General features: G+C 44.6%; 1 protein-coding gene across 1 annotated transcript in view; it reads left to right on the top strand.

Annotated features, from left to right (window-relative positions):
- The window catches only part of SCD5 (stearoyl-CoA desaturase 5), a 178,395-nt gene that overhangs the window by 125,793 nt on the left and 27,801 nt on the right, over positions 1-24,801 (top strand). The window contains exon 3 of the mRNA XM_088836421.1: positions 6,305-6,510. Coding sequence (XP_088692547.1) covers positions 6,305-6,510 — 206 coding nt within the window. The remainder of the gene's footprint in view (positions 1-6,304; positions 6,511-24,801) is intronic.

Raw genomic sequence — 24,801 nt, 5'->3', positions numbered from 1 at the left:
ACTCTGCTCAATGTTATGTGGCAGCCTGGATGGCAGGGGTGGTGGAGTTTGGGGCAGAATGGATACGTGTATATGTATGGCTAAGTCCCTTTGTTGTCCACCTGAAACAATCACGCTGTTAATCAACTGTACTCCAGTACAAAATGAAAAGGTAAAAAAAAGATTCTGGTCTTAGATCTGTTGACTGGGACAAGCTAAATGCTGTTCACACTTGGCCTTCATCTTATTACCCAGAGCAAATGAGGTGGGCCTTAAAAGACAGGTTCCCCTACTGCCATTTAGAGGATTAGACTCAAGAATTTATTTTCAATATAAAAGGAGGTTGGGAGAAAAGTAGTACTGATAGAGCAGGTTCTTCCTAATCTGCTTCAGTGGAGCTTTTGAGATTGATTACCTTTACTCGAGTCCCAGAGAACACGCAAAGGCTGAGCTTATGAAGAAATATCACCACAGGATCAATTTCAGTTTCCACAGTCTCAGCAGGGACCCAGTTAGGGATATTATCTATGATGGAGAGTGAAGTAATAAAGGTACAGAACCCAGGGTGGGTTTCAGTGAGGGCACTGTTGCTGTACTTGAGTTGGGATTGGTTGATCAGTGCTCGTAAGAACAGAGATCGAAGAAGGGTGATATAAAGATGTGTCACTGACTGCCTTCAGTTCAGTTCAGTCGCTCAGTCATGTCTGACTCTTTGTGTCCATGAATCACAGCACGCCAGGCCTCCCTGTCCATCACCAGCCTTACTAGATGAATATTACTGCTTCATCATTTTTTCCTAACATGGGGGTGGTGGCGGAAGCTGATTGTTTTGATTCAGGCATATAAAAACTTAAAAGTAATTTGTTACCCTCATATTACAGAAGAAAAACTTATTATAAAAATGTAGAAAATATAACAAACAAAGAAAAAATTAAGTCATCCACTGCCCCCACTTCCTAGGGAGAACCGCTACAAACAGAATGACATATAGGAAAATATTTTTCTATGCTTAAATACATATTTGTATTAAGAATCCATTCATTCCTGTGTTCATGCTCATTCGTGTTTGACTCTTTGCGACCCTATGGACTGTAGCCCACCAGGCTCCTCTGTCGATGGGATTCTCTGGGCAAGAACACTGGAGTGGGTCACCGTTTTGTCATCCAGGAAAGATCCTGACCCGGGGGCCAAACCCGTGTCTCCTGCGTCTCCTGCATTGGTGGGTGGATTCTTTCCCTGTGAGCCGCCAGGGAAGCCCAGTGCCTTCAGCACTCTGTCACTTATTTTGTTTTTGACTTAACTACTTTCTGCCTCACCTCTTCATGTCAATAGTACAGTATCCCTTTTTTTGGTCAGTTTTTTTAAAAGATTTTTTTGGTGTGGACCATTTGTAAAGTCTTTATTGAATTTGTTACAATATTGCTTCTGTTTTATGTTTTGGTTTTTATTTTTGGCCCCGAGGCATGGGGGTTCTTAGTTCACTCACCAGGGATCGAACCCATACCCCCTGCATTAGAAGGCGAAGTCTTAACCACTGGACCACCATGGAAGTCCCTTTTTGCTAGTTTGAAATACAAAACCAACGGATGCCCTTGTTAAAAATTTCTGAGTATAGAATAAAAAGTATTTCTCCTGCCTTCCAGTCTTCCTTCCTTGACGTAACCCTAAGACTCTGTACTTCATATTTCTCTCCAGAAAATTTCTATGGACACACACACACACACAAATAGTACTCAACTAATGAATGTATCACAAGGTAGTAAGTAAAATCCTGTTATGTGGAAAATCAGGGTTTTTCCAAGTTCAGTGAACATCTTTGTGATTAAGCATTTGCACATAGCCATGATTATTTCCCTAAAATAAACTCCAGAAAACAAATCGCACCATTTTAGCTCATCTGATATGTGCAGTGCATTCACCCTTCATATGATTTATGCCAGTTTCTCGCTGTCATCCAGAAGCAACTTTGACTTTTTAAAAATCTTTAAAAGTATAACACATAAAAAGAAGTGTCCAAATCATGGGTTAAATCTGCCCTGTCCAATATGGTAGCCACCAGCCACACATGGCAGCTGAAGTGTGTGACACTAGAAATGTGGATGGCCCAAACTGAGGTGTGCTGGAAGTGTGAAATACCCAGTTTCGAAGAACTGGTCCAGAAGAAAGTCCTAGGAAATATTTCATTAATGATTTTATGCTAATAATATATTAAATGACATTTTGGATGTAGTCTGTTTAGTAAAAATATATGAGTAAAATGGATTTCACTTGTCTAATTTCACTTTTTTAGTGTAGTTACTAGGGAAATTCAGGTCATATGTGTGGCTTGCACTGTATTTGTCGTGGACAGCACAAAGTAGGACACCATACAGATCCTCAGATAATAAACCTGACACTGAGGGATGCACTCCTGATAAGCTCTCTTCCTCTTCTGCTCCTCCTGCCCCATGCCCACCTGTGCGTCAGTTATAGCCAGCACTCTTAGAACTAATGTAGCCCCCTTCACCACCAACAATCCTCTGTCAGGTTCAGTTCAGTTGCTCAGTCGTATCTGACTCTTTGAGACCCCATGGCCAGGCTTCCCTGTCCATCACCAACTCCCGGAGCTTGCTCAAAACTCATGTCCATCAAGTCAGTGATGCCATCCAACCATCTCATCCTCTGTCATCCCTCTCCTCCTGCCTTCAATCTTTCCCTCTGTCAGGAATGATCAGTAAACATGTGGTGAATGCCCACTTTTGAAGGTAATGGGGTACTAAGACCGTAATCTACCAGAACTGACCGGGAATACAAGCTCTAAGTTGCATCATTTGTTTGATTGGTGAGAAAGTGTATGTATTTCGACTTCAGGAATTGCTGCTGGGTTCAACATCATGCTCCTGCTAAAATGTGCATACAGAGCATGGGCAGACGGAATATTCAGACTTGATGGACAGTTCATTGATGGAAGGCTGCCATCTCTTATCAACCCTCAGCTTTCCCTTCCTCACTGTTGATTGTACCAGACGCACCCTTGGTGCACACACCTTTTCATCAAACACGAATGCTGTTCCCACATTGGCTTCCACACCCAACCTGAAGTGTGGAAACATAATGCAGAGAAGTAGGAAGAAAAGGCCCTAGGGATTAGCGTGTGACTCTTGCTTGCTTTCTGCCCTGTTGTTGGCTTATGTCTTGTTCTTTGAGTCACTTTTTCACTGGACTCAATTTTGGAGTAAAAAATAAATAAAAGATTTTTCAAAGTACATCACAAAGTATTTGGGCTCGATCAGTTACTTTACATCATAAAGTAATTGTATGCTCAGTTATTTGGAATGTGGCCAAAATCCTTGCTTCATTCCGTTGCTTCCCTCAGAGTAGCTTCTGTAGGGAAGGTCTCCAGATGAGAGGAATTAAAGGAACATCTCTGCTGCAACTTGTCCTCATTATCGCTCTTTTGTTGTTGCTATATCATGCTTAATTTCATAAGAATAATGTTTCTAGCCCTTTGGAGCCCTCCACTTAGTTTTTATAAAATAGCACTGTAATAAATTCAAGAGTCAACATAACCTTTTAACAAGAAAAATGAGACTTCTCTTTCAAAGATTCCCTCTCCCCGAACTTGAAGGGTAAGGGAAATATCTTGTTGAAATGAGTGTGAACTAAGAACCGAAAGAGCTCCATCTTTGATCCGTGATTAGTTTAACTTAATAGATGAACTTCATGTATGGATGTGAGAGTTGGACTGTGAAGAAAGCTGATCGCCAAAGAATTGATGCTTTTGAACTGTGGTGTTGGAGAAGACTCTTGAGAGTCCCTTGGACTACAAGGAGATCCAACCAGTCCATTCTAAAGAAGATCAATTCTGGGTGTTCATTGGAGGGACTGATGCTAAAGCTGAAACTCCAATACTTTGGCCACCTCATGCGACGAGTTGACTCACTGGAAAAGACTCTGATGCTGGGAGGGATTGGGGGCAGGAGGAGAAGGGGACGACAGAGAATGAGATGGTTGGATGGCATCACTAGCTCGATGGACATGAGTTTGAGCGAACTCCGGGAGTTGGGGATGGACAGGGAGGCCTGGCGTGCTGTGATTCATGGGGTTGCAAAGAGTCAGACACAACTGAGCGACTGAACTGAACTGAAGCCTTAATTTTGCCATCTGTGAACTGGGGACAGAGTGTTCCCCCTTCTTCCTATGTTCAGATGGGTTTGCAATAAAAGCAATGAATTGGATGAAAAAGTAATAAATTATTCCCCAGGCTGCAGTGATCTTGACATTTGCAATTCCTTCCTGATTCCAAATTCTGTGATTGTAAGTAATGAATGCTTTCAGTCTTTCCAACCACTGTGTTTCAACACACTGGTAAAATTTAAAGACCTCTTTCTTATCACAGTAAGCCAAGCTATAATTTCCGCCTTACACAGACTTCTAAGCACCTTTTTCTCCCTCTTTGTATTCAAAGCTGAGCATATACTTCTTAAGGTCTTTCTACTTTTCCTCTTTGTCCCATTACCAAAGTGTTAAGCAAATTTTTAAAGTTATAAGATAAGATTGAATCACCTTCCACCAACACTGGGTGAGCCAGAGACACACACACACACACATACAAAGCTCCACAAGTCCTTTTCTGATTAAAAGAACTGTTAAAACTTTGAGAATAAAACAGTTCTCTCTCTTCTCATCATTAGGAAGAAGCCAATACCTGTGAAATGACAGATTCCTAATGAAAGCATGACTCAGTACTGAATAATACAGTACAAAACATTATTATCTCTTTTTAAAGGGCTTATCCACCATATACATTTATTTTTATTTTAGATTATAGTTGACCCCTGAACAACTCGGAGGTTAATCCACCTATAATTTTTCATTGACTTTTCCTATCTGTGGTTCCTTTACATCCTCAGAGTCAACCAACCTCAAGCCATGAAGTACTACAGCATTTCCTATTGAAAGATATCTGTGTATAAGTGGACCTGTGCAATTCAAACCCATGTTGTTCAAGGGTCAGCTGCAATTTTCCTATCAAAAACACTACTTCCCGACTTAATTTGCCATTCTCAAAGTTTTGAAAGCATTATCAAATAAAAGCAAAACAGTATAAACTGAAAAAAATCTATAGATCTTTCTGGCCCATGGCTATAGCTAAGGTTTCATTAACAGTTTCAGCTGAAATACTTCCTCGGATAGCTCACCTAGGACCTCCAGACCCTGACACTATCTCCCATCATGAGGTCAACAGCTGATCCCCCATGTGTGCCTGAGCCCCGCCCCATCTGTGGGTTTGGCAGAATCTGGCGGACTCCAACGTGTCTGCTTCTTTGGGCACCAGAGTCTCTCTTGGGATTCCAGTGAGTGCTGCTTGCCTCTCCACATGGGATACTGCCAAGCAGACCAGATTCCTCAAAGAGCCAAGTCTCCTCCCTTCCTGTCTGTGACACACTGTTAGAGCAGTCCTCAGACAATATTATTTGTGCCTTGGCATTCTGCAGAGATTTGGTGAAGCAGCTCTTTGGGTTTTTACTTACTGACTTCCTGTTGTCTGGTGTGTTGGACAGGAAGCCCATTGGGAGGAAGAACAGAGAGAGTCCGGCCAAGAACTAACCCCCTTCTATACTCAGGGTTGCCCCTTTCCTTGAGGATGATTGTCTCTTTTCTGGACATGAATGATCTCCCAGTGGGCTTCAGTAGTCCCCACCAGAACTTTCTTCTGACTTCCTTACTAGTTCACTCAACAAGCCAGAACCTCCTACAGGGGGCACATCCTAATTCCCTGGTGGCTCAGTCAGTAAAGAATCCACTTGCAATGCAGGAGACCCGGGTTCAATCCCTGGGTGGGGAAGATCCCCTGGAGGAGGGCATGGCCGCCCACTCCAGTATTCTTGCCTGGAGAATCCCATGCACAGAGGAGCCTGGCAGGCTGCAGTCCATAAGGTCTCACAGAGTTGGACATGACTGAAGCGACTTAGCACGCATGCAAGGACAAGCTAAGATGCCTACTAAGTGAGAATCCCATGCACAGAGGAGTCTGGCAGGCTTCAGTCCATAGGGGTACATAGAGTTGATCATGACTGAAGCGACTTAGCACACATGCAAGGACAAGTTAAGATGCCTACTCAGTAAGGATGTATTTTTGTTTGGATGAAAACCACCCCAAACCAACCCCCGGGGATTGAACTTGAGGTTGAGAGACTATGAGTTGAGGATGGGAGCAAGTCTGCCAGTGGTGAAGATAGAAGTGGGGATGGGAGTAGGTGGGGGGGGTGGGGGAAATTGGGGAACTTTCGGGAAGGTGCCAGGGTGCTTGATCCCTTCACTCAGATCTACCTTCTCCCTGCAGAACGACATCTTTGAGTGGTCGAGGGACCACCGAGTCCATCATAAGTACTCAGAGACGGACGCTGACCCGCACAATGCCCGCCGGGGCTTCTTCTTCTCCCACATCGGCTGGCTGTTTGTCCGCAAGCATCGGGACGTCATTGAGAAGGGGAGGAAGCTTGACGTCACCGACTTGCTGGCTGACCCCGTGGTCCGGTTCCAGAGAAAGTAAGTGAGCAATCACCGTCAATGTCCCTGAGGGACGGGACCCAGAGACAGAGCCCGGTGGGGTGTAATCATATCCACAGGCAGCTCCCCTGCAGATTGGATCTTCTTGTTAGGGTCGCTCTCTAATTGATTCATTCCCGTTTGATCATGATGTTTTTCTCTGTTTACACATTTGTTTTGAATTTGACCTTGATTTTGAAATGGAGTTCCTGTAAGCCCACTTGTCATTTCTTTCCGATCCATCTGCGCGACTGATTTCATGGAATGTTTCTGTTGTTTTTCTCACTCGCTCGTCTGTTTCCCAGGGCTGGTGAGGAGGGCAGAGAGGATTTGCTTTATTTTAGTGACATGCTGGACTCCAGCGGGACTGGCCTTCCTCTCGGCCCCCTGCTGTGTTCTCCCGGAATTCTCCCCTCCCCCACTCCTGGAAGCGTTAACACCAGAAGGTTTCTGTGCAGAGAAAACATGACCGGGAAACAAAGAGCCTCAAAGTGCTTGGGTGCATGCACGGTGTCAGCGGAGCGGTTTCAGCCCGTCAGCGTTTACAGGGTGAATCTCCTTTCAACAACCCCCCGGTGATAGCCTGCCTGTCACTGCGCTGCACGTGGGGAGCATCCAAGGTTCACATTTCCACTAGGAAGCCGGCTTGGGCTGCATCCATGTTGCTCTAGATATGCAGAGTTGGCCACAATGTGTTAGTGCTAGTTGCTCGGTCATGTACGACTCTTTGTGACCCTGTGGACTATAGCCCACCAGGCTCTTCTGTCCATGGGATTCTCCAGGCAAGAATACTGGAGTGGGTTGCCATTGCCCTCTCCAGGGGATCTACCTGACTCAGAGATCGAACCTGGGTCTCAGGCATTGCAGGCAGATTCTTTACCATCTGAGCCACCAGGGAAACTCATGTTGATTTAGATCAGCAGAGTTGGCCACGATGAGAGCACTTATAAATAGGTTCCTTGCCCCCAAAACAATGAATTTATGTGCAAAGAGTGATGATTTGAGGATGGCATTCTAGTGAGAGCCTTGAGTTGGTATGGTGGACAAATGGTCCCTGGATGCCATCTCCACTGATAGGCAGGAATCACTTGAAGTGTTTTCTCAAACAGAATCTCCTGATAATGGAAATGGAGTCTGTACCTTTGACGCAAAGTTCGTTGCGTGAGAGGAAGTATGGCTTAGAAATCTGCCCTTTTGATCCTTAGCCTCTCTTCTCACATTGAAGATGGTGGGAAGAAAAGGGAGGGTGGAAGAGACAGATTGCACAGGCCTGCACCTGAGCACCTCCCGTCCTTGCAAAAGAGTTGGCTGCTCTCAGGGCTCAGTTTTGGCTGTAAGATGAGGGTAACAGTAATACCTGCCTCTTATAGTTTTTGTGAGGACATAATGAAAACAAAAAGGATGGGAAATGCCTGGCACAGAGTATAGATTCGTGATGACTCATGCCCTAGGCAGGAGCTACTCCAGGCCACCCCCTGCTTTCTTTTTTTTTTTTAAGTTGTGCTGGGTCTTTGCTGTGGTGGGCTCAGTAGTTCTGGTGCATGAGATTAGTTGCCAGCATGTGGGACGACCTTAGCTCCCCAACCAGGGATCAGACCTTTTGTCCCCTGCATTAGAAGGAGGATTCTTAATCGCAGGACCACCAGGGAAGTCTGCGAACCTCTGCTTCTGTTGGCTTCACCATAGGGTCTTCTTTGTCTCCCGCATACAGTTCTTTCAGGCGGACGCAACCAGTATCAATAGCCAAAAGTTTTATAGCAGAAAATAATGAGATGCTTTCAGTTAAATGACTTCTTGATTCTGGTTTTTTAACATGAGAGTCAAATAGGAAAATTTGCAGAATTCGGAGAAGTAGGAAGAAAACCACCCACAGTTCTAACACATAACACAACCACAGTTTAGATTCTGTAATATCGTCCACGTTTATGCGTACATTTGACATATTTTTACATGATGAAAGTCATACTGCTTATGTAATTTTATGTCTTCCTTTTTAACTTCAAATTATGTTTTAGGCACCATTATCAAAGGCTGCATGGGTTCACTGTTTGAGCGTCAGAGGTTATTTAACCATCACTCCGCGACAGGATATGTATGTCATTTCCAATTTTGCGACATAAATGATGTTGCTATACAATTAGTAATGCTTTGGGACAATCAGACCTTAGATTAATTTTCAAGAGCTCAGATGAGAAAGCAGAGGATCTTCTATTTTATTCATGAGAAGTGAGCTGAGTATAATAGTGTGGTTTCTCTGACCATAAAAATGGAAAATTTTTTTTCAAGTTTTCCCTTTTAAACAATGTGGTAATCTGATTCATTAGGTGTATACTCATGGTACATATGTCCAAAGACTATCTCTAAAAGCAGGCAGAAGAACAAAAACTATTTCAGCATGTTCCCTGAATAGATGTCTGAGAACATCTTTCATTACCAGTTCAGTGACCGAAGGATTGCAGTATCAGAAACCATTCATTCACAGTATCATTTCATATATCATTGAGGTCCTGCTGGAAGCCAGAGCTGAGGATACAGTCTTAAAGATTGATCTCAGTTCCCCCAGAATTTGCAGACTAGCAGGGAACCCAGAAATTAACTTACAGATAATTATACTCTAGAGGGAGGAGAATGATATATAATAGGGTAGGGTAAGGCACCGTGGGAACACAGAGAGGGGTCTCCTAGCCCACCCTGCAGGCTGGAAGGACCTAACTCCCAAGCCAAGACCTGAAGGATGAGAAGTTAGATAAGGATGGGGGCAAGAATATTTATTATGTCTGTCACTTCATAGAAGTCTGTAGAGCCCTTGAGTTTTGGAGCTTTTTATAAGTCAGTTAACCCATGCCTTCCATTTTTCCTATGAGAAAACGAATAAACAAAATGTAAATAGAAAGTTGGGAATAGAAGTACTGTCAGTCTGTTTGCGCTACTATAACAAAAATACTGACGACCAGGTAGCTTACACAAGAGACATTTATTTCTCACAGTTTTGGAGGCTGGGAAGCCCAAGATCAAGGCACCAGAAGATTTGGTGTCTGGTGAGAGCCTGCTTCCTGGTTCCTAGATAGTTGTTTTCTTGTGTCTTCACAGGGCAGAAGGGGCAAGAGAGCTCTCTGGGGTCTCTCTCATAAGAGCCCTGTTCATGAGGGCTTCACTTCTGTGACTTACTCACCTCCCGAAGCCCATCATTACCTTGAGGATTAGGTTTCAATATATGAATTTTGTTGTTCAGCCACTGAGTTGTGTCCAACTCTTTGAGACGCCCTGGACTGAAGCCCGCCAGGCTCCTCTGTCCATGGGATTCTCCAGGCAAGAGTACTGGAGTGGGTTGCCAGGCCCTCCTCCAGGGCATCTTCCTGACCCAGAGATTGAACCCGCATCTCCCACAGTTCCTGCATTGCAAGGAGGCTCTTTACCACTGAGCCACCAGGGAAGCCCTCAGACCCGATGCAGCCTCATAAATAAGTATTAATAATAAAACAATCACTGAACTGCAGGAAGAGAGCTACGTTCATGAAGCCAGCTTTACCCATCCTTTCATTCAGGCCCCGTAGAGGAGGCAGACTCCTTAAGGAATGAGTCCTTGCTCATAGGGATGGGGGCTGGAGCAGTGGGTCCCATCATGGGTGGCACGGCCACATCGGGTCTCAGACCTTGCTGTTCTGTGCCAAGTTGGAGGGACATCTTGAAACACAGAAGCAGATACTCACTCGGAGCCCAGTCTTGTGCCATTTCAGCAGCACTCCTTAGAGAGTCCCTCTCCTGGGTGGAATTCCCGTCCCCTCTGTGGTCCTCGGAGGGTGACGGTCCTTATTCCATTTTAGTGGCTGGGGTTTGCCACTGATTCCACTACCTCCCGGAGAGCAATGGTTGTGCAAAGAGACCCAGCTAAATAAACACTTGGAGAGTTTTCTCAAACAGGCAAATGGGTAAATGACAGAGACCCAGGATTTAGAGACTCCTCCTTCGGTCAGAAGGTTGCCCAGGTGGCACAGGGGTAAAGAATCCACCTGTCAAGCAGGAGACCTGTGTTCAATCCCTGGGTTGGAAAGATTCCCTGGAGGAGGAAATGGCAACCCACTCCTATTCTTGCCTGGAGAAGCCCATGGACAGAGGAGCCTGGTGGGCTACAGTCCATGGGGTCCCAAAGAGTCAGACACAACTTAGCAACTGAGCACACACACACCTTCAATCAGAACATGATTTAGTTTTATTTTATTTATTTTTTTTGGCCACTGTGTGTGGCATGTGGGATTTAGTTCCCCAACCAGGGACTGAACCAATACCTCCTGCATTGGAAATGTGACATCTTAACCACTGGACCACCAGGGAAGTCCCCTAGCACTAATATTACAGTTGATGGATCCACTGTGCTTGGTCATCCTAATGAACCCATCAAAAGAAAAGCTTGCCTGAGAGCCAAGCTTGCTCAGCTTTCCATTATACAGTCTAACAAAAGAAAGAAAATAGTGGCCTTAAGGGTAATAGGGCTCCCCTTGTGACTCAGCTGGTAAAGAATCTGCCTACAATGTGGGAGACCTGGGTTCGATCCCTGGATTTGGAAAATCCCCTGGAAAAGGGAAAGGCTACCCACTCCAGTATTCTTGCCTGGAGAATTCCATGGACTCTATAGTCCATGGGGTCGCAAAGAGTCGGACATGACTGAGCGACTTTCACTTAAGGGTAATAGGAAAGTGGCACAGTTAAGTTTTAGTTCCACACTTTTCCTCTAAGAGTTCATTCTTCCAAGGTGATTACAAGCAGGTAGCTGGACAACTTCAGGTTTCGCTCTGTTGTCAAGTTGTGAACGCTGCAAGGGCGTTAGGAGATGAGAGGGCTAGAAGCTAGTGCGTCACATTTAGACAGTGGCGGTTGGGGTCCCTGCCTGGCTCCTGTGCCTTCAAGAGCTGTGTTTGTCCTCCCAGGGCAAGAAGATCACAGAGCACAGGGCTTGCCACCTGGACCCTCCTTCCACTTCTAGACCTTGCCTTAGGGTCCTCGCATCCTGGAATTCCCTGCCCAAGTGTCTCCGAGCTCACTTTCAGAGTCTGCACCAGCCTCTCCCAGGCTCTGTCCTCCTGAAGGGAAGTGCGTGTGCCCTAGACCCAGAGTGGCCGGGGGGCCATGTTGGCGTGGGGAGGAGCTTAGACGCCTGGGCCTGGATTTCCACACAAAGAAGACAGACGTGGGAGGAGAAGGGGTTCAGCCACAGCTAAGGGCCCTACCTCTTCTCTTGGCCTGGACCCTGAAAATGATAGGAGTGAGCCTAGAAGGGGCTATTCGTAAGGTTGACAGTGGGAATTGTGTGTGTCTTAAGATAGAAGTTCGTTTCTCTCACATATGAAAGAATTGTACAGGTCCAGGTTATGGCAGAAACACAGGGCCAAGAGAGAACTGGATTCTTTTGTCTTTCTGCTCCGTCCTTAGCGTATGACTTTCCATGTTTCATTTTGTGGTTCAGGTCACCACTAAAGTTCCACCCAAAGGAAGGTGGAGGTAGGGATGGGGTTGTGCTGTGTTTAGTCATGCTCAGTCATGTCTGACTCTCTGTGGCCCCATGCTCTGTAGCACATCAGGTTCCTCTATCCATGGGAATTTCCAGGCAAGAATACTGGAGTGTGTTGCCATTTCCTCCTCCAGGAGATCTTTCTGACCCAGGGATCTAACCAGAGTCTCTTGTAGTCTCCTGCATTGGCAGGCGGATTCTTTATCACTGAGCCACCTGGGAAGCCCTTAGAAGAGAGGAAAATGTGTAAATCTTACCATTTCAGGAAGAAAGGCATTTGAATCTTTTTGAGGTCGATTTCACTTCACTTTGTCTCTTAATTTGTTATCGTTGGTCTTTTTTTTCCTTTTTTAAGGACAAGCACCAAATCTCTCAGTGATACCTTCCTTCTTATGACTTTGTTTTAGTCCTTTCTGTGTAAACCCTAAGTGTATTTCTCTGTTGGTAACATCACATAACCAAGACAGAGCAGTCCAGCAACAAGTCTACAAGTGACTCATTTTCACTTCTCTATCCTCGAAGCTTCATCTTCCACTTGGGGGATTCCCTAGCGGGGTGGGATGAGTCACCTGGGAATTTACAATCAACTTGGCTCCATCTCTGTTGACCAAATCCATTGCTCTTTGGTTCTGGCTCCATGCTGGGTCTTGGGGAGTTTCTCTCCACCCTGAGTTCTTTTGCCTTGCAGCCCTACTCTAACTGTTGCTAGAGTGACACAATTCTTGTCTAGAATTTAGTGACTTTGAATGGCTGAGCACATTGGTTGGCTAATTGTATTTTGTGGAAAATTCTATAGAAATTACCCCCAAAGAAGAGATCCTAGATAATGAGACATTCAAACATCCAAACATGGATGAGATGTTGGGAACAGAGTCTTTCAAGCATAAACACCCTCTGTAGCTCCCTTGCTCATCAGTCACTTGTGGTTTGACCACTCCCTGTCTCACTTGGGTCCTTGATGGTCTTGCAAGAGCAGAATCAAACCGTCCCCAGGGTGAGCATCACTCAGGCATGCTGTATGCAGAGCCCAGCTCTTGGACATCGTCTCTGCCCACTCACATCTCAATAATGAAAGTCTTTGGACGTCCCCCATGATTCAGTGCCTAAGAATTCAAACTCCCAATGCAGGGGGGCCAGGTTCGATCCCCGGTCAGAGAACTAGATCCTGTATGCTGCAGCTAAGAGTCCAAAAACAACTAAAAGATCCCACGTGCCTCAGGGAAGATTGAAGATCCCGAGTGCCACAGCTAAGACCTGGCACAGCCAGATAAAGAAATATTAAAAAAATAATGGAAGCCATGAGGCACATGGGCTTCCCTCATGGCTCAGATGGTAAAGAATCTGCCTGCAATTCAGGAGAACCTGGGTTCAATCCCTGCGTTGGGAAGATCCCCTGGAGAAGGGAATGGCAATCCACTCCAGTATTCTTGCCTGGAGAATCCCATGGATGGAGGAGCCTGGTGGGCTGCAGTTCATACGGTGGAAAAGACTTGGACACGACCGAAGCAACTAATACACGCGTGAGTCACATGGCGTTTCTCAGGGCATCCAGCCTCCTTTTCGTTTCTATGTGTATCACTTTTCATTCAACCACTGTATTTTGAATATTCGCTCCATACCAGGCTCTGCTGTAGATGCTGGCAATGGAACGGGAACAAGAGAACCAGATCCTGGACAGAACTTGCTCTTTCTGTCTAGAGCCCCCATTTGGGTTTGGGAGAGTGAGAAAGGAAGCCTCGCCAGACAGCCGCCCATGGCCTGACTGGTGTCTCTCTCCGTGGACGCCTTGGCTGCTCCCTGTTCCTCCTCTCCTGTTACTCAGTCCTGTCCCCCGAAGCTGTTTCCAGTTCGTGCCGTCTTGTTGATGGGCCTCTTACCATCTTGGCTGTCTTTGTCTCTTTCCCTGCCAGAGGGCTTTGTTCCTTGGTGCCCCTCTCTGCACGAGGACATGTCCCCTCCTCTGTCACACAGTGTTCTGCCTTCTTGATGTTCCCCGTGTCTTCCTCTCCTCCAGCCTCTTGAGAGAACAAAAGCCATTCAGCCTGTTGCTCAGGCGTTTAATTTTGATGGCGTGAGGGTTTTGTCCTCTTGTCATCTCTCCTCGCTCCATTGTCTTGCTCAGGTTTATTCTTTTCACACACTCGTTGTATATGTAAACGTTCCTTCTCCTTGAGTCTTTTCTTCCGCTTGCGTGCTCAGTTGTGTCCGACTCCTTCTGACCCCACAGACTGTAGCCCGCCAGGCTCCTCAGTCCATGGAATTTTCCAGGCAAGAATACTAGCGTGGGTGGCCATTTCCTCCTCCAGGGAATCGTCCCAACTCAGGGATCAAACCCACATCTTTTGGGTTTCCTGCACTGGCAGGTGAATTCTTTACCACTCGCGCCACCTGGGAAGCCCTGTGAGAGACAGGTTAACCGCTTGGGCCCTGGAATCTTCTCTCCCGCTCTGTCCTCACTTTAAAACTGTCACATCTTATCCGGGCTCTGTAAAACTTTTAAGAATGAAATAATTAATTTATTTGAATAACTTTCTCTATATCCAGCTGTCGTTGACGGGAGTTAAAATTCTGAATCTCTGAGGTCCAAGGACTTGATAAAAATCAGTGGAAGAGGTATGAGCTGTATTCAGTCAGGTCTCTTTTGTTAAAAGTCGATAGGAAGAGGTGAAACATCCCAAGCTAAACTCACGCGAAGAGTTGACTCACCGGAAAAGACTCTGATGCTGGGAGGGGTTGGGAGCAGGAGGAGAAGGGGACGACAGGGAATGAGATGGCTGGATGGCATCACCGACTCGATAGACATGAGTTTGAGTGAACTCCGGGAGTTGGTGATGGACAGGGAGGCCTGGCCTGCTGCGCTTCATGGGGTCGCAAAGAGTCGGACATGACTGAGCAACTGAACTGAACTGAACTGAAACTTCTGGCCTTTCCTTTAAAAAAAAATTTTAATGGGGTATTGTTGCTTTACAATGTTGCTTTTGGCCTTTCTAAAGAGACTCTGTTGTAGTCAAACACCTGGATGCTACTCTGGGATACAGGACAGAGATGATTCAATATTGAGGTGGCAGCACCAACAAAGTTTCCCTGTTTTAGTGGCAAAAAATTTGGACAGGGGAGAAACCATGTGGCACATAATTCAAGAACTCATTTTGACTTTTTAAAAATTTCCAAGTGAAGATGTCATTTGTTTGCCTCTGTAAGAGGTACTTTTCCTACTAGGACTTTGGGAGAACTTGACTCTGTGTGTGTGTGTATGTGTGAACACACACATCAACTGCGTTAGTTATCATTTTTCTTTCCCCACACTAACCATCCATGCCTATGTGTGAAATTCCCCTGCAAGATGAAGAGACAGTGTCTCGAATGTTATCTGAATATTCCAGTCACGAGCATGTTAGACATATTAATCAGTAGGTGTCAATGGATTTTTGAACTGCTGTTTGTAAAGTGTTATCTTAGCTTCCTTGCTGATGGCAGTAAGGCATCTTCATGCATCTTTGAGTCAATTCAGTAGGCAATAATAGCTGCTGTTTATCCTGGTGGCTCAGATGGTGAAGAATCTGCCGGCAATGCAGTAGACCTGGGTTCACTCCTTGGATCTGGAAGATCCCCTGGAGAAGGGAATGGCTACCCACTCCAGTATTCTAGCCTGGAGAATTCCACAGATGGAGGGCTACTATCCATGTGGTCGAAAAGAATTGGACACGACTGAGCAACCGACACTTTCACAAACTGCCTACTGTGCACTTACATCATGTCTTTGTTGTTGTCAGTCTATTTCTGATCCTTGCAATAACTGTCATGTAAACGATGATACCTGGATTCTGTTCTTGAATTCTAAAGATTCAGGCTCCCCACATCCTTGATTAACCACGTCAAAAAAGAAGAGCACAGTAAAAATTCTTAAAAGTAAAAAAGTAAAGAAGAACAGCCCATATATCTGCACAAAATTATTCTTTCAAAATCACTGTGGACGGTGACAGTAGCCATGAAATTTAAAAAATGCTTGCTCCTTGGAAGAAAAACTATGACAAACCTAGACAGTGTATTAAAATGCAGAGACATCACTTTGCTGTTAAAGGTCCATCTAGTCAAATTTATGGTTTTTCCAGTAGTTATGTACTGGTGTGAGAGTTGAACCATAAAGAAAGCTGAGCGCCAAAGAATTGATGCTTTTGAACTGTGGTGCTGGAGAAGGGTCTTGAGAGTCCCTTGGAGTGCAAGGAGATCAAGCCAGTCAATACTAAAGAAAATCAACCCTGAATATTCATTGGAAGGACTGATGCTGAAGCTAAGGCTCCAGTACTCTGGCCCCCTGATGTGAAGAGTCAACTCATTGGAAAAGACCCTGATGCTGGGAGGGAATGAAGGCAGGAGGAGAATGGAACGACAAAAGAAGAGATGGTTGGGTGGCATCACCGACTCAACAGACATGAGTTTGAGCAAACTCCGGGAGAGGTGAGGGACAGGGAAGCCTGGCGTGCTGCAGTCCACAGGGTCACAAAGAGTCGGACTTGACTTAGTGACCGAACAACAAATAAAATATTGATGTGCTCAGTTGTGTCCGACTGTGCAACCTGATGAACTGTAGCCCACCAGGCTCCTCTGTCCATGGAATTTTTCAGGCAAGAATACTGGAGTGGGTTGCCATTTCCTTCTCCAGGGGATCATTCCAACCCAGGGACTGAATCCACGTCTCTTGTATCTCCTGCATTGACAGGCAGATTCTTTTACCACTGCACCACCTGGGAAGCTACCAAAACTAAGAAGAAGTCTTAGTTTTCATGTAAATTTTGAATAATTACGGAGATGTCAAAGCAAAATTAGAATGACATTTGAAAGATTGACAAAATGAAAGACATTTTGGTGCAAGTAGATAACATTCTCACTAATATTTAGGCATTATCAATTCCTGGCTCTCTTTCTAGACCATGTAGAGATTAGTCTGTTAATATTTTCTTGGAATAAACAGCCCTTCAAGTCATGTATATGGCTCCAGTCCCAAAGTTTCAGCCTGCAGAGAGAACATCCACAACCTTTCTAAGAGGCATCTAGTTAATCCTTATTTATTATCTAGAAACTTAACTTTATTACTATTGGCTTATGCATCAAAGAGGCCCTTTCTGCCTTTTCTTTGCCTCTTTTTTCCCATATAGTAGGGGGGGAAAAAGTGGGAAAAGTTTTTCATAACAGAAAATTCATTTCCTAGTTATTATTTCTTCTAACAGTTAACTTAGAAAATTTCTCTAACCTCTGAGCTCTTAAAATCTGCACATTATCTTTAAAAGATATTTTTAGCACAAAATGTAATATAAATTCAATGCAAAAAATTAAGAAAATGCAAATAAGCTTTGTAAAAAATAAAATAATAAGTACTCCTTCCACTTAGAAAAAATTACTTGAAATTTTTATGTATAACCTTCTAAAGTTTTTTTAAAGTGCATTATGCTTTTCTCTTTCATGCATTGGAGAAGGAAATGGCAACCCACTCCAATGTTCTTGCCTGGAGAGTCCTGGGGACGGGGGAGCCTGGTGGGCTGCCGTCTCTGGGGTCGCACAGAGTCGGACACGACTGAAGTGACTTAGCAGCAGTAGCAGCAGCATGCTTTTCTTTCTACAATATATATCCATACTCCATATACTATTTAAAAGTAATTAAAATAAGAAAAGTATATTTAATATTTCCCTTAATTATTTCCTTTCCAGCCTGTTTACTGTGTGTGTATCCTAATTTCCATTTGATATCACCTTCTACCCAAAGAACTTTCTTTACTATTTCTTGTAACACAGTTTTATTGGCGATAAATTCTCAACTTTTGTTTGTCTGGAGGTCTTTATTTTACTTCCATCTTTGAAAGGTATTTTTACTGAACATAAAACTCTGGATTAACACAATGTTCAAACTACCGCACAATTGCACTCATCTCACACGCTAGTAAAGTCATGCTCAAAATTCTCCAAGCCAGGCTTCAGCAATATGTGAACCGTGAACTCCCAGATGTTCAAGCAGGTTTTAGAAAAGGCAGAGGCACCAGAGATCAAATTGCCAACATCCGCTGGATCATGGAGAAAGCAAGAGAGTTCCAGAAAAACATCTATTTCTGCTTCATTGACTATGCCAAAGCCTTTGACTGTGTGGATCACAATAAACTGTGGAACATTCTGAAAGAGATGGGAATACCAGACCACCTGACCTGTCTCTTGAGAAACCTGTATGCAGGTCAGGAAGCAGCAGTCAGAACTGTACATGGAACAACAGACTAGTTCCAAATAGGAAAAGGAGTACGTCAAGGTTGTATATTGTCACCCTGCTTATTTAACTTATATGCAGAGTACATCATGAGGAACGCTGGGCTGTAAGAAGCACAAGCTGGAATCAAGATTGCTGGGAGAAATATCAATAACCTCAGATATGCAGATGACACTACCCTTATGGCAGAAAGTGAAGAGGAACTAAAAAGCCTCTTGAGGAAAGTGAAAGAGGAGAGTGAAAAGGATGGCTTGAAGCTCAACATTCAGAAACAAAGATCATGGCATCTGGTCCCATCACTTCATGGGAAATAGATGGGGAAACAGTGGAAACAGTGTCAGACTTTATTTTTTGGGGCTCCAAAATCATTGCGGATGCTGATTGCAGCCATGAAATTAAAAGACGCTTACTCCTTGGAAGGAAAGTTATGACCAACCTTGATAGTATATTAAAAAGCAGAGACATTACTTTGCCAACCAAGGTCCGTCTAGTCAAGGCTATGGTTTTTCCCATGGTCATATATGGATGTGAGAGTTGGACTGTGAAGAAAGCTGATCGCCAAAGAATCGATGCTTTTGAACTGTGGTGCTGGAGAAGACTCTTGAGAGTCCCTTGTACTGCAAGGAGATCCAACCATTCCATTCTAAAGGAGATCAATCCTGGATGTTCATTGGAAGGACTGATGCTAAAGCTGAAACTCCAGTACTTTGGCCACCTCATGCGATGAGTTGACTCACTGGAAAAGACTCTGATGCTAGGAAGGACTGGGGGTGGGAGGAGACGGGGACGACAGAGAATGAGATGGCTGGATGGCATCACTAGCTCGATGGACCTGAGTTTGAGTGAACTCCGGGAGTTGGTGATGGACAGGGAGGCCTGGCGTGCTGTGATTCATGGGGTCGCAAAGAGCTGGACACAACTGAGCAACTGAACTGAACTGAAAGCAGACTTTCAGAACAATAAGATGTCAATCTTGCCTTGTATAGAATCTGAGAAGTCTGCTGGAATTCTTAGCATTATTCCTGATCTAGTTCCCTGGCCAGGATTGAATCCGGGCCCCTTGCACTGGGAGCGCAGAGTGTTAGCCATTGGACCACCAGAAGTCCGTAAGCAAGCTCCAGGGTTAGTCACTCAGTCGTGTGTGACTCTTCGTGATCCCATGGATTTTAGCCCTCCAGGCTCCTCTGTCCACTGAATTCTCCAGGCAAGAATTCTGGAGTGGATTGCCATTTCCTTTTCCAGGGGATCTTCCTGACCCAGGGATCAAATCCGTCTCCTGTACTGCAGGCAGATTCTTTACCTTCTGACCCGGGTCCACATGTAATGTTTTCCTTGCTGCCTTCAAGATTTTTTTTGTCTTTGGTTTTAAGCAGTTTGACTCTGATGTGTCTATGTTTGTTTGTTTGTTTGTTTGTTTTTGAGTAAGGGCAGAGCAGGAGAGTGCTATCCTGATTGAGAGTCTTTGAGCTTCCTGAAACTGTGGCTTGTTGTCTTTCATTAATTTTTTTAAATTTATTTTTTATTGAAGTATATTTGAATCACAATACCGTTTATTATAAGATACCGAGTATAGTTTCCTGTGCTATACAGTGGGACCTTGTTGTTTAACTATTCTATATATACCAGTTTGCATCTGCTAATCCCAAATTCCCACTCCTACCCTCTTTTAGCACCCCAAGCCCTTGGCAACCACTAGTCTATTCTCTCTGTCCCCTAATTCTGTTTCTGTTTCACAGATGGGTTTATTCGTGTCATATTTTAGATTCCACATGTAAGGGATACTGTCTGGTATTTGTCTTTCTCTTTCTGACTTACTTCATTAGTGTGATAATCTCTAGTTGCATCCATGTTGCTGCAAATGGCATTGTTTTCGGACTTTCTTATGACTGAATGTGAAATGTATATATGTACCACATCTTCTTAATCCAGTCACCTGTCGATGGACATTTGTTTCCATGTCTTGGCTATAGTGAATAGTGCTGCTATGAACATAGGGATGCAAGTATCTTTTTGAATTATTGTCTGGATATATGCCTAGCAGTGGGATTCCTGAATCATATGGTAATTCTATTTTTAGTTTTTTTCTGAGGAGCCTCCATACTGTTTTCCACAGTGGCTGCACCAGTTTACATTCCCACCAACTGTGTAGGAAGGTTCCCTTTCTTCCACGCCCTCTCCAGCATTTGTTATGTGTAGACTTTAATGATGGCCGTTCTGACCAGCATGAGGTGGTATCTCATTGTAGTTTTGATTTGCATTTCTCTAGTAATTTAAGATGTTGAGCATCTTTTCATGTGCCTGTTGGCCATCTGTATTTCTTCTTTTGGAGAAATGTCTCTTTATGTCTTCTGCCCACTTTTCAATTGGGTTGTTTTTTATTGTTGTTGAGTTGTATGAGCTGTTCGTATATTATTTCATTAATTTTTAAAAATTCTTGGTCATTATATCTTCAGATTATTTTTGACCTTGTTTTCTATCTTTGTCTTTTTCTGGGACTCTAATTACACAGATGTCTTACTGTTTCATGTTCCACAACTCTTGAAAGTGCTGTCCTGTTTAATTCACTCCTTTTTATCTTTATATTTCAGTTTGAATAATTTCTGTTGACATATCTTCAAGTTCATGAATTCTTTTCTCAGCTGTGCCCTAACAATACGCCCATCAAAGAAATTATCTCTGATACTGTTTTTTATGTACAACATTTGGCTTTGACACTTTTGTACTTTCTGTCTCTTCGCTGAAATTTCCTGTCTGTTCGCGCATATTGTCCATCTTTTCCACTAGATCCCTTTAACATGTTAATTAAAGTTCCTATCTGATAGATACAACATCTGGGTCATCCTTGAGTCTGGTTCTATTTATTACTTATCTCTTGATAATTTTTTTTCTTGTGCTTTTGTGTGATTCATAATTTTTAATTATGTGCTAGACATCATGTCTGGAAGTACAGACAGACTAAGGTAAATACCATTTATTATCAAGAATGGGCATACCTATTCTTTCAAGCCATCAGTGTTGGAGGTGTGTGGCAGGGGGTGGAGGCTGAGTCAGTGAATCAAAAGGTGAGCTGGATTTGGGTTTTGTTGTTGCTATGGTTACAGTTAGTACATCACAGATTTCAGTGGATGGTTGCTGGTACTGTGCGTGTGTGGAGGGGAACCTGGGGTGCGAGAGGAGTTTTCTAAGCATTTATCCTTTACCCTCAGCTTTCAGCTGTCTCTGCACACCTGCACACAGAGTAGATCTCTCGTATTCTTGTCCTCACCCCAATGATTGGAGGAGAGAAGCACTCACTTCTGTTGTTCATTTCTCTGGGTGTGGCTTGTTGTAGGGGTAGTGGGGTTTCTTTGTTGTCCTGGCCTTGTATCAGTCTTAGGCAAGCCTGAACCTTGGGGTTAAGGCTTTCTAAGCATTCCTGCCTTTCTCTGCAGTGGGAGACCTGCTTTGGAGCAGTGCGTAAGCCAGTGGACAGAAGATTTTTGCTTCAACCCTTTGCTAAGCTGCAGTGGCTCTTTGCTTATGTCTGGGGGAGAGAGACTCCTACTCCTCCCTTAGAGAAAAGCAAGTTTTGCTTTTATTCTTCTCCCAGAAGCAATGGACTTCTGCCTGGTCCTAGAGGCCAGAGGGTTTTCTGCCCTTCCCACAGGAGCTTGAGATTTTTGCCTTGCAAGAGAAGGCTCTGGGAAAGAAGATGAAGCTAGCTTGTCTCCCAGCAGCAGCTGCTTGTCTGTGTCACCTCCTGCATATCTGTGAAGTGGAGGGGGCCTCTCGCCAGTTTCCTCCTCTGCCTCTAACCTTTGTTATGAACACCCAGTGGAGGTCTGTAGAAAAGAGCTTGAGAGTAAGTGTGAGCTCCCTCTTGTCTGAGACGCTTAGCTATTCCACATTGACACACTAACCCAGTTACACTGGGCCTTTAAGTACGCGTTAAATGTTCAGCTAATTACGTGGTGACCACCTCTTGTGCTTGTGCTCTGCCAAAAGTGAGGCAGTTCATGGATGGACCTCTCGTTCTTTGGAATTCAGTTTACTTGGTTGCCTTGTGACCTCAATTCTCTGATGGGCTCAAGAAAAGTTATTGTTTTGTAAGTTACTCAGCTTTTTCTCATCATTCAGATAGAAACAACATTCTCTTAGGACTGTCCACATTGTAAGTAGAAGCAGAACTCAGCGTCCTACTTTATAATCTGCAGTTTTCTCTTAACAGAATACTGTGAAGTCTTTCCAGTTTTAATGTTTTTAATTTATTTTTTAAGTTGGAGTATAATTGCTTTACAATATTTTGCTAGTTTCTGCTGTACAACAGCATGAATCAACCATCAGCTCAGTTCAGTTCAGTTCAGTTCAGTCGCTCAGTCGTGTCCGACTCTTTGCGACCCCATGAACCGCAGCATGCCAGGCTTCCCTGTCCATCACCAACTCCCGGAGTTCACCCAAACTCATGTCCATCGAGTTGGTGATGCCATCCAGCCATCTCATCCTCTGTCGTCCCCTTCTCCTCCTGCCCCCAATCCCTCCCAGCATCAGGGTCTTATCCAATGAGTCAACTCTTCGTATGAGGTGGCCGAAGTATTGGAGTTTCAGCTTCAACATCAGTCCTTCCAATGAACTCCCAGAACTTATCTCCTTTAGGATGGACTGGTTGGATCTCCCTGCAGTCCAAGGGACTCTCAAGAGTCTTCTCCAAAACCACAGTTCAACAGCATAAGTCAACCATAGGTATACACATGTCCCCTCCCTCTTGGGCCTCCCTCCCACCTTGCATCCCACCGCTCTAGGCCATCACAGAGCACCGATTGAGCTCCCTGTGCTGTAGGCAGATTCCCACTAGCTATCTGCTTTATCCATGACGGTGTATTCATGTTAATGCCACTCTTTCCTTCATTCCATCCTCTTTCCCACCCTGTGTCCACAAGTCTGGCCTCTCCATCTACATCTCTATTCCTGCCCTGCAAATAAGTTCATTGGTACCATGTTTCTAGATTCCACATGTATGTGTTGGGAAGTCGCTTCAGTCGTGTCCGACTCTGTGCGACCCCATAGACGGCAGCCCACCAGGCTCCCCCGTCCCCGGGATTCTCCAGACAAGAATACTGGAGTGGGTTGCCATTTCCTTCTGCAATATATGTGTTAGTATGTGATATTTGTTTTTCTCTTTCTGACTTACTTTGCTTTGTATGACAGATTCTGGGGTCATCCACATCAATGCAAATGACCCAAATTTCGTTTCTTTTTATGGCTGAGTAATATTCCATTGTGTATGTGTACCATATCTTCTTCATCATTCCTCTGTTGATGGACGTTTAGGTTGCTTGCATGTCCTGGCTGTTGTAAACAGTGCTGTGATGAACATTGGGGTAGTCTTTCCAGTTGTAATCCCTGCTTAGTATCTCATTGTGAAGATGTGTTGTAATTATTTCTGATGAATAATGAGGGATTCCCACCCCTTTAAATTCCCACAATGCTCCACAACCAGAGAACTCAGCCCATGCTCCACAGCTAAAAAACTAAGCTTGTGTGCCACAGCTGGAGAACTAAGCCCATGCACCACAACTAAAGAACTAAGCCTGTGCTCCGCAGCTAGAGAACTAAGCCCATGCTCCACAACCAGAGAACTAAACCCATGCTCCACAGCTAGAGAACTAAGCCCATGCTCCACAGCTAGAGAATTAAGCCCATGCTCCACAGCTAGAGAACTAAGCCCATGCTCCACAACCAGAGAACCAAGCCCGTGCTCCGCAGCTAGAGAACTAAGCTGGTAACCCACAGCTAGAGAACTAAGCTGGTAACCCACAGCTAGAGAAGTCTGCGTGGCACAGCGAAGACCCAGCAGAGCCAAAAAGTAAATAAACTGCAAATGCAAGAATTTCATTTGTTTTTTTTAAAAGAAGAGATACTGTCTCTTCATCTGTCTTCCTTTCTTTTAGTTGTTAAAGAGAGCTATCTGAGAAAGTGAGGTGACAGCGCCTGCTTTTTTTTCTTTAATGATTTTATTTATTTATGGCCGTGTAGGATCCTCGTTGCTGCCTGGGCTTTCTCTACTTGTGGCAAGCAGGGGCTGCTCTCTAGTTGTGGTGCACAGGCTTCTCACTGTGGTGGCTTCCCTTGTTGCAGAGCACAGGCTCTTTGCCCACAGGCTTCAGTAGTTGCAGCTCCCAGGTCCTAGAGCACAGGCTCAGTAGTTGTGGCACGGGCTTAGCTGCTCTGTGCCATGTGGGATCTTCCCGGGATTGGAAGGTGAGGGTCCTTTACCACTGAGGCACCAGGAAAGCCCTCAGGAATATTTTCGATTCTAGTTTTCCACACTCGAATCTGGTGAGAGAGGCCGGGATGAAGAGGCCTGGGAGCTGGGAGTCTTCAGCCACAGTTCTGGCTCTGCCATCAAAAGCTCTGGGACCTCTGGAGACAGGAGCTTCCTTAGTCTTGTCCAGCTCTTTGCAAGCTCATGGACTGGAGCCCCCCAGGCTCCTCTGTCCATGGAATTTCCTAGGCAAGACTACTGGAGTTGGTTGCCATTTCCTTCTCCAAAGCCTAC

This window comes from Moschus berezovskii, chromosome 5, assembly GCF_049115385.1.
Source record: "Moschus berezovskii isolate FMDL1 chromosome 5, NW_MosBer_1.0, whole genome shotgun sequence".
Taxonomy (NCBI): Eukaryota; Metazoa; Chordata; class Mammalia; order Artiodactyla; family Moschidae; genus Moschus; species Moschus berezovskii.
Note: the sequence above shows the minus strand (reverse complement) of the source record. Positions and strands in the feature narration are given on the sequence as shown.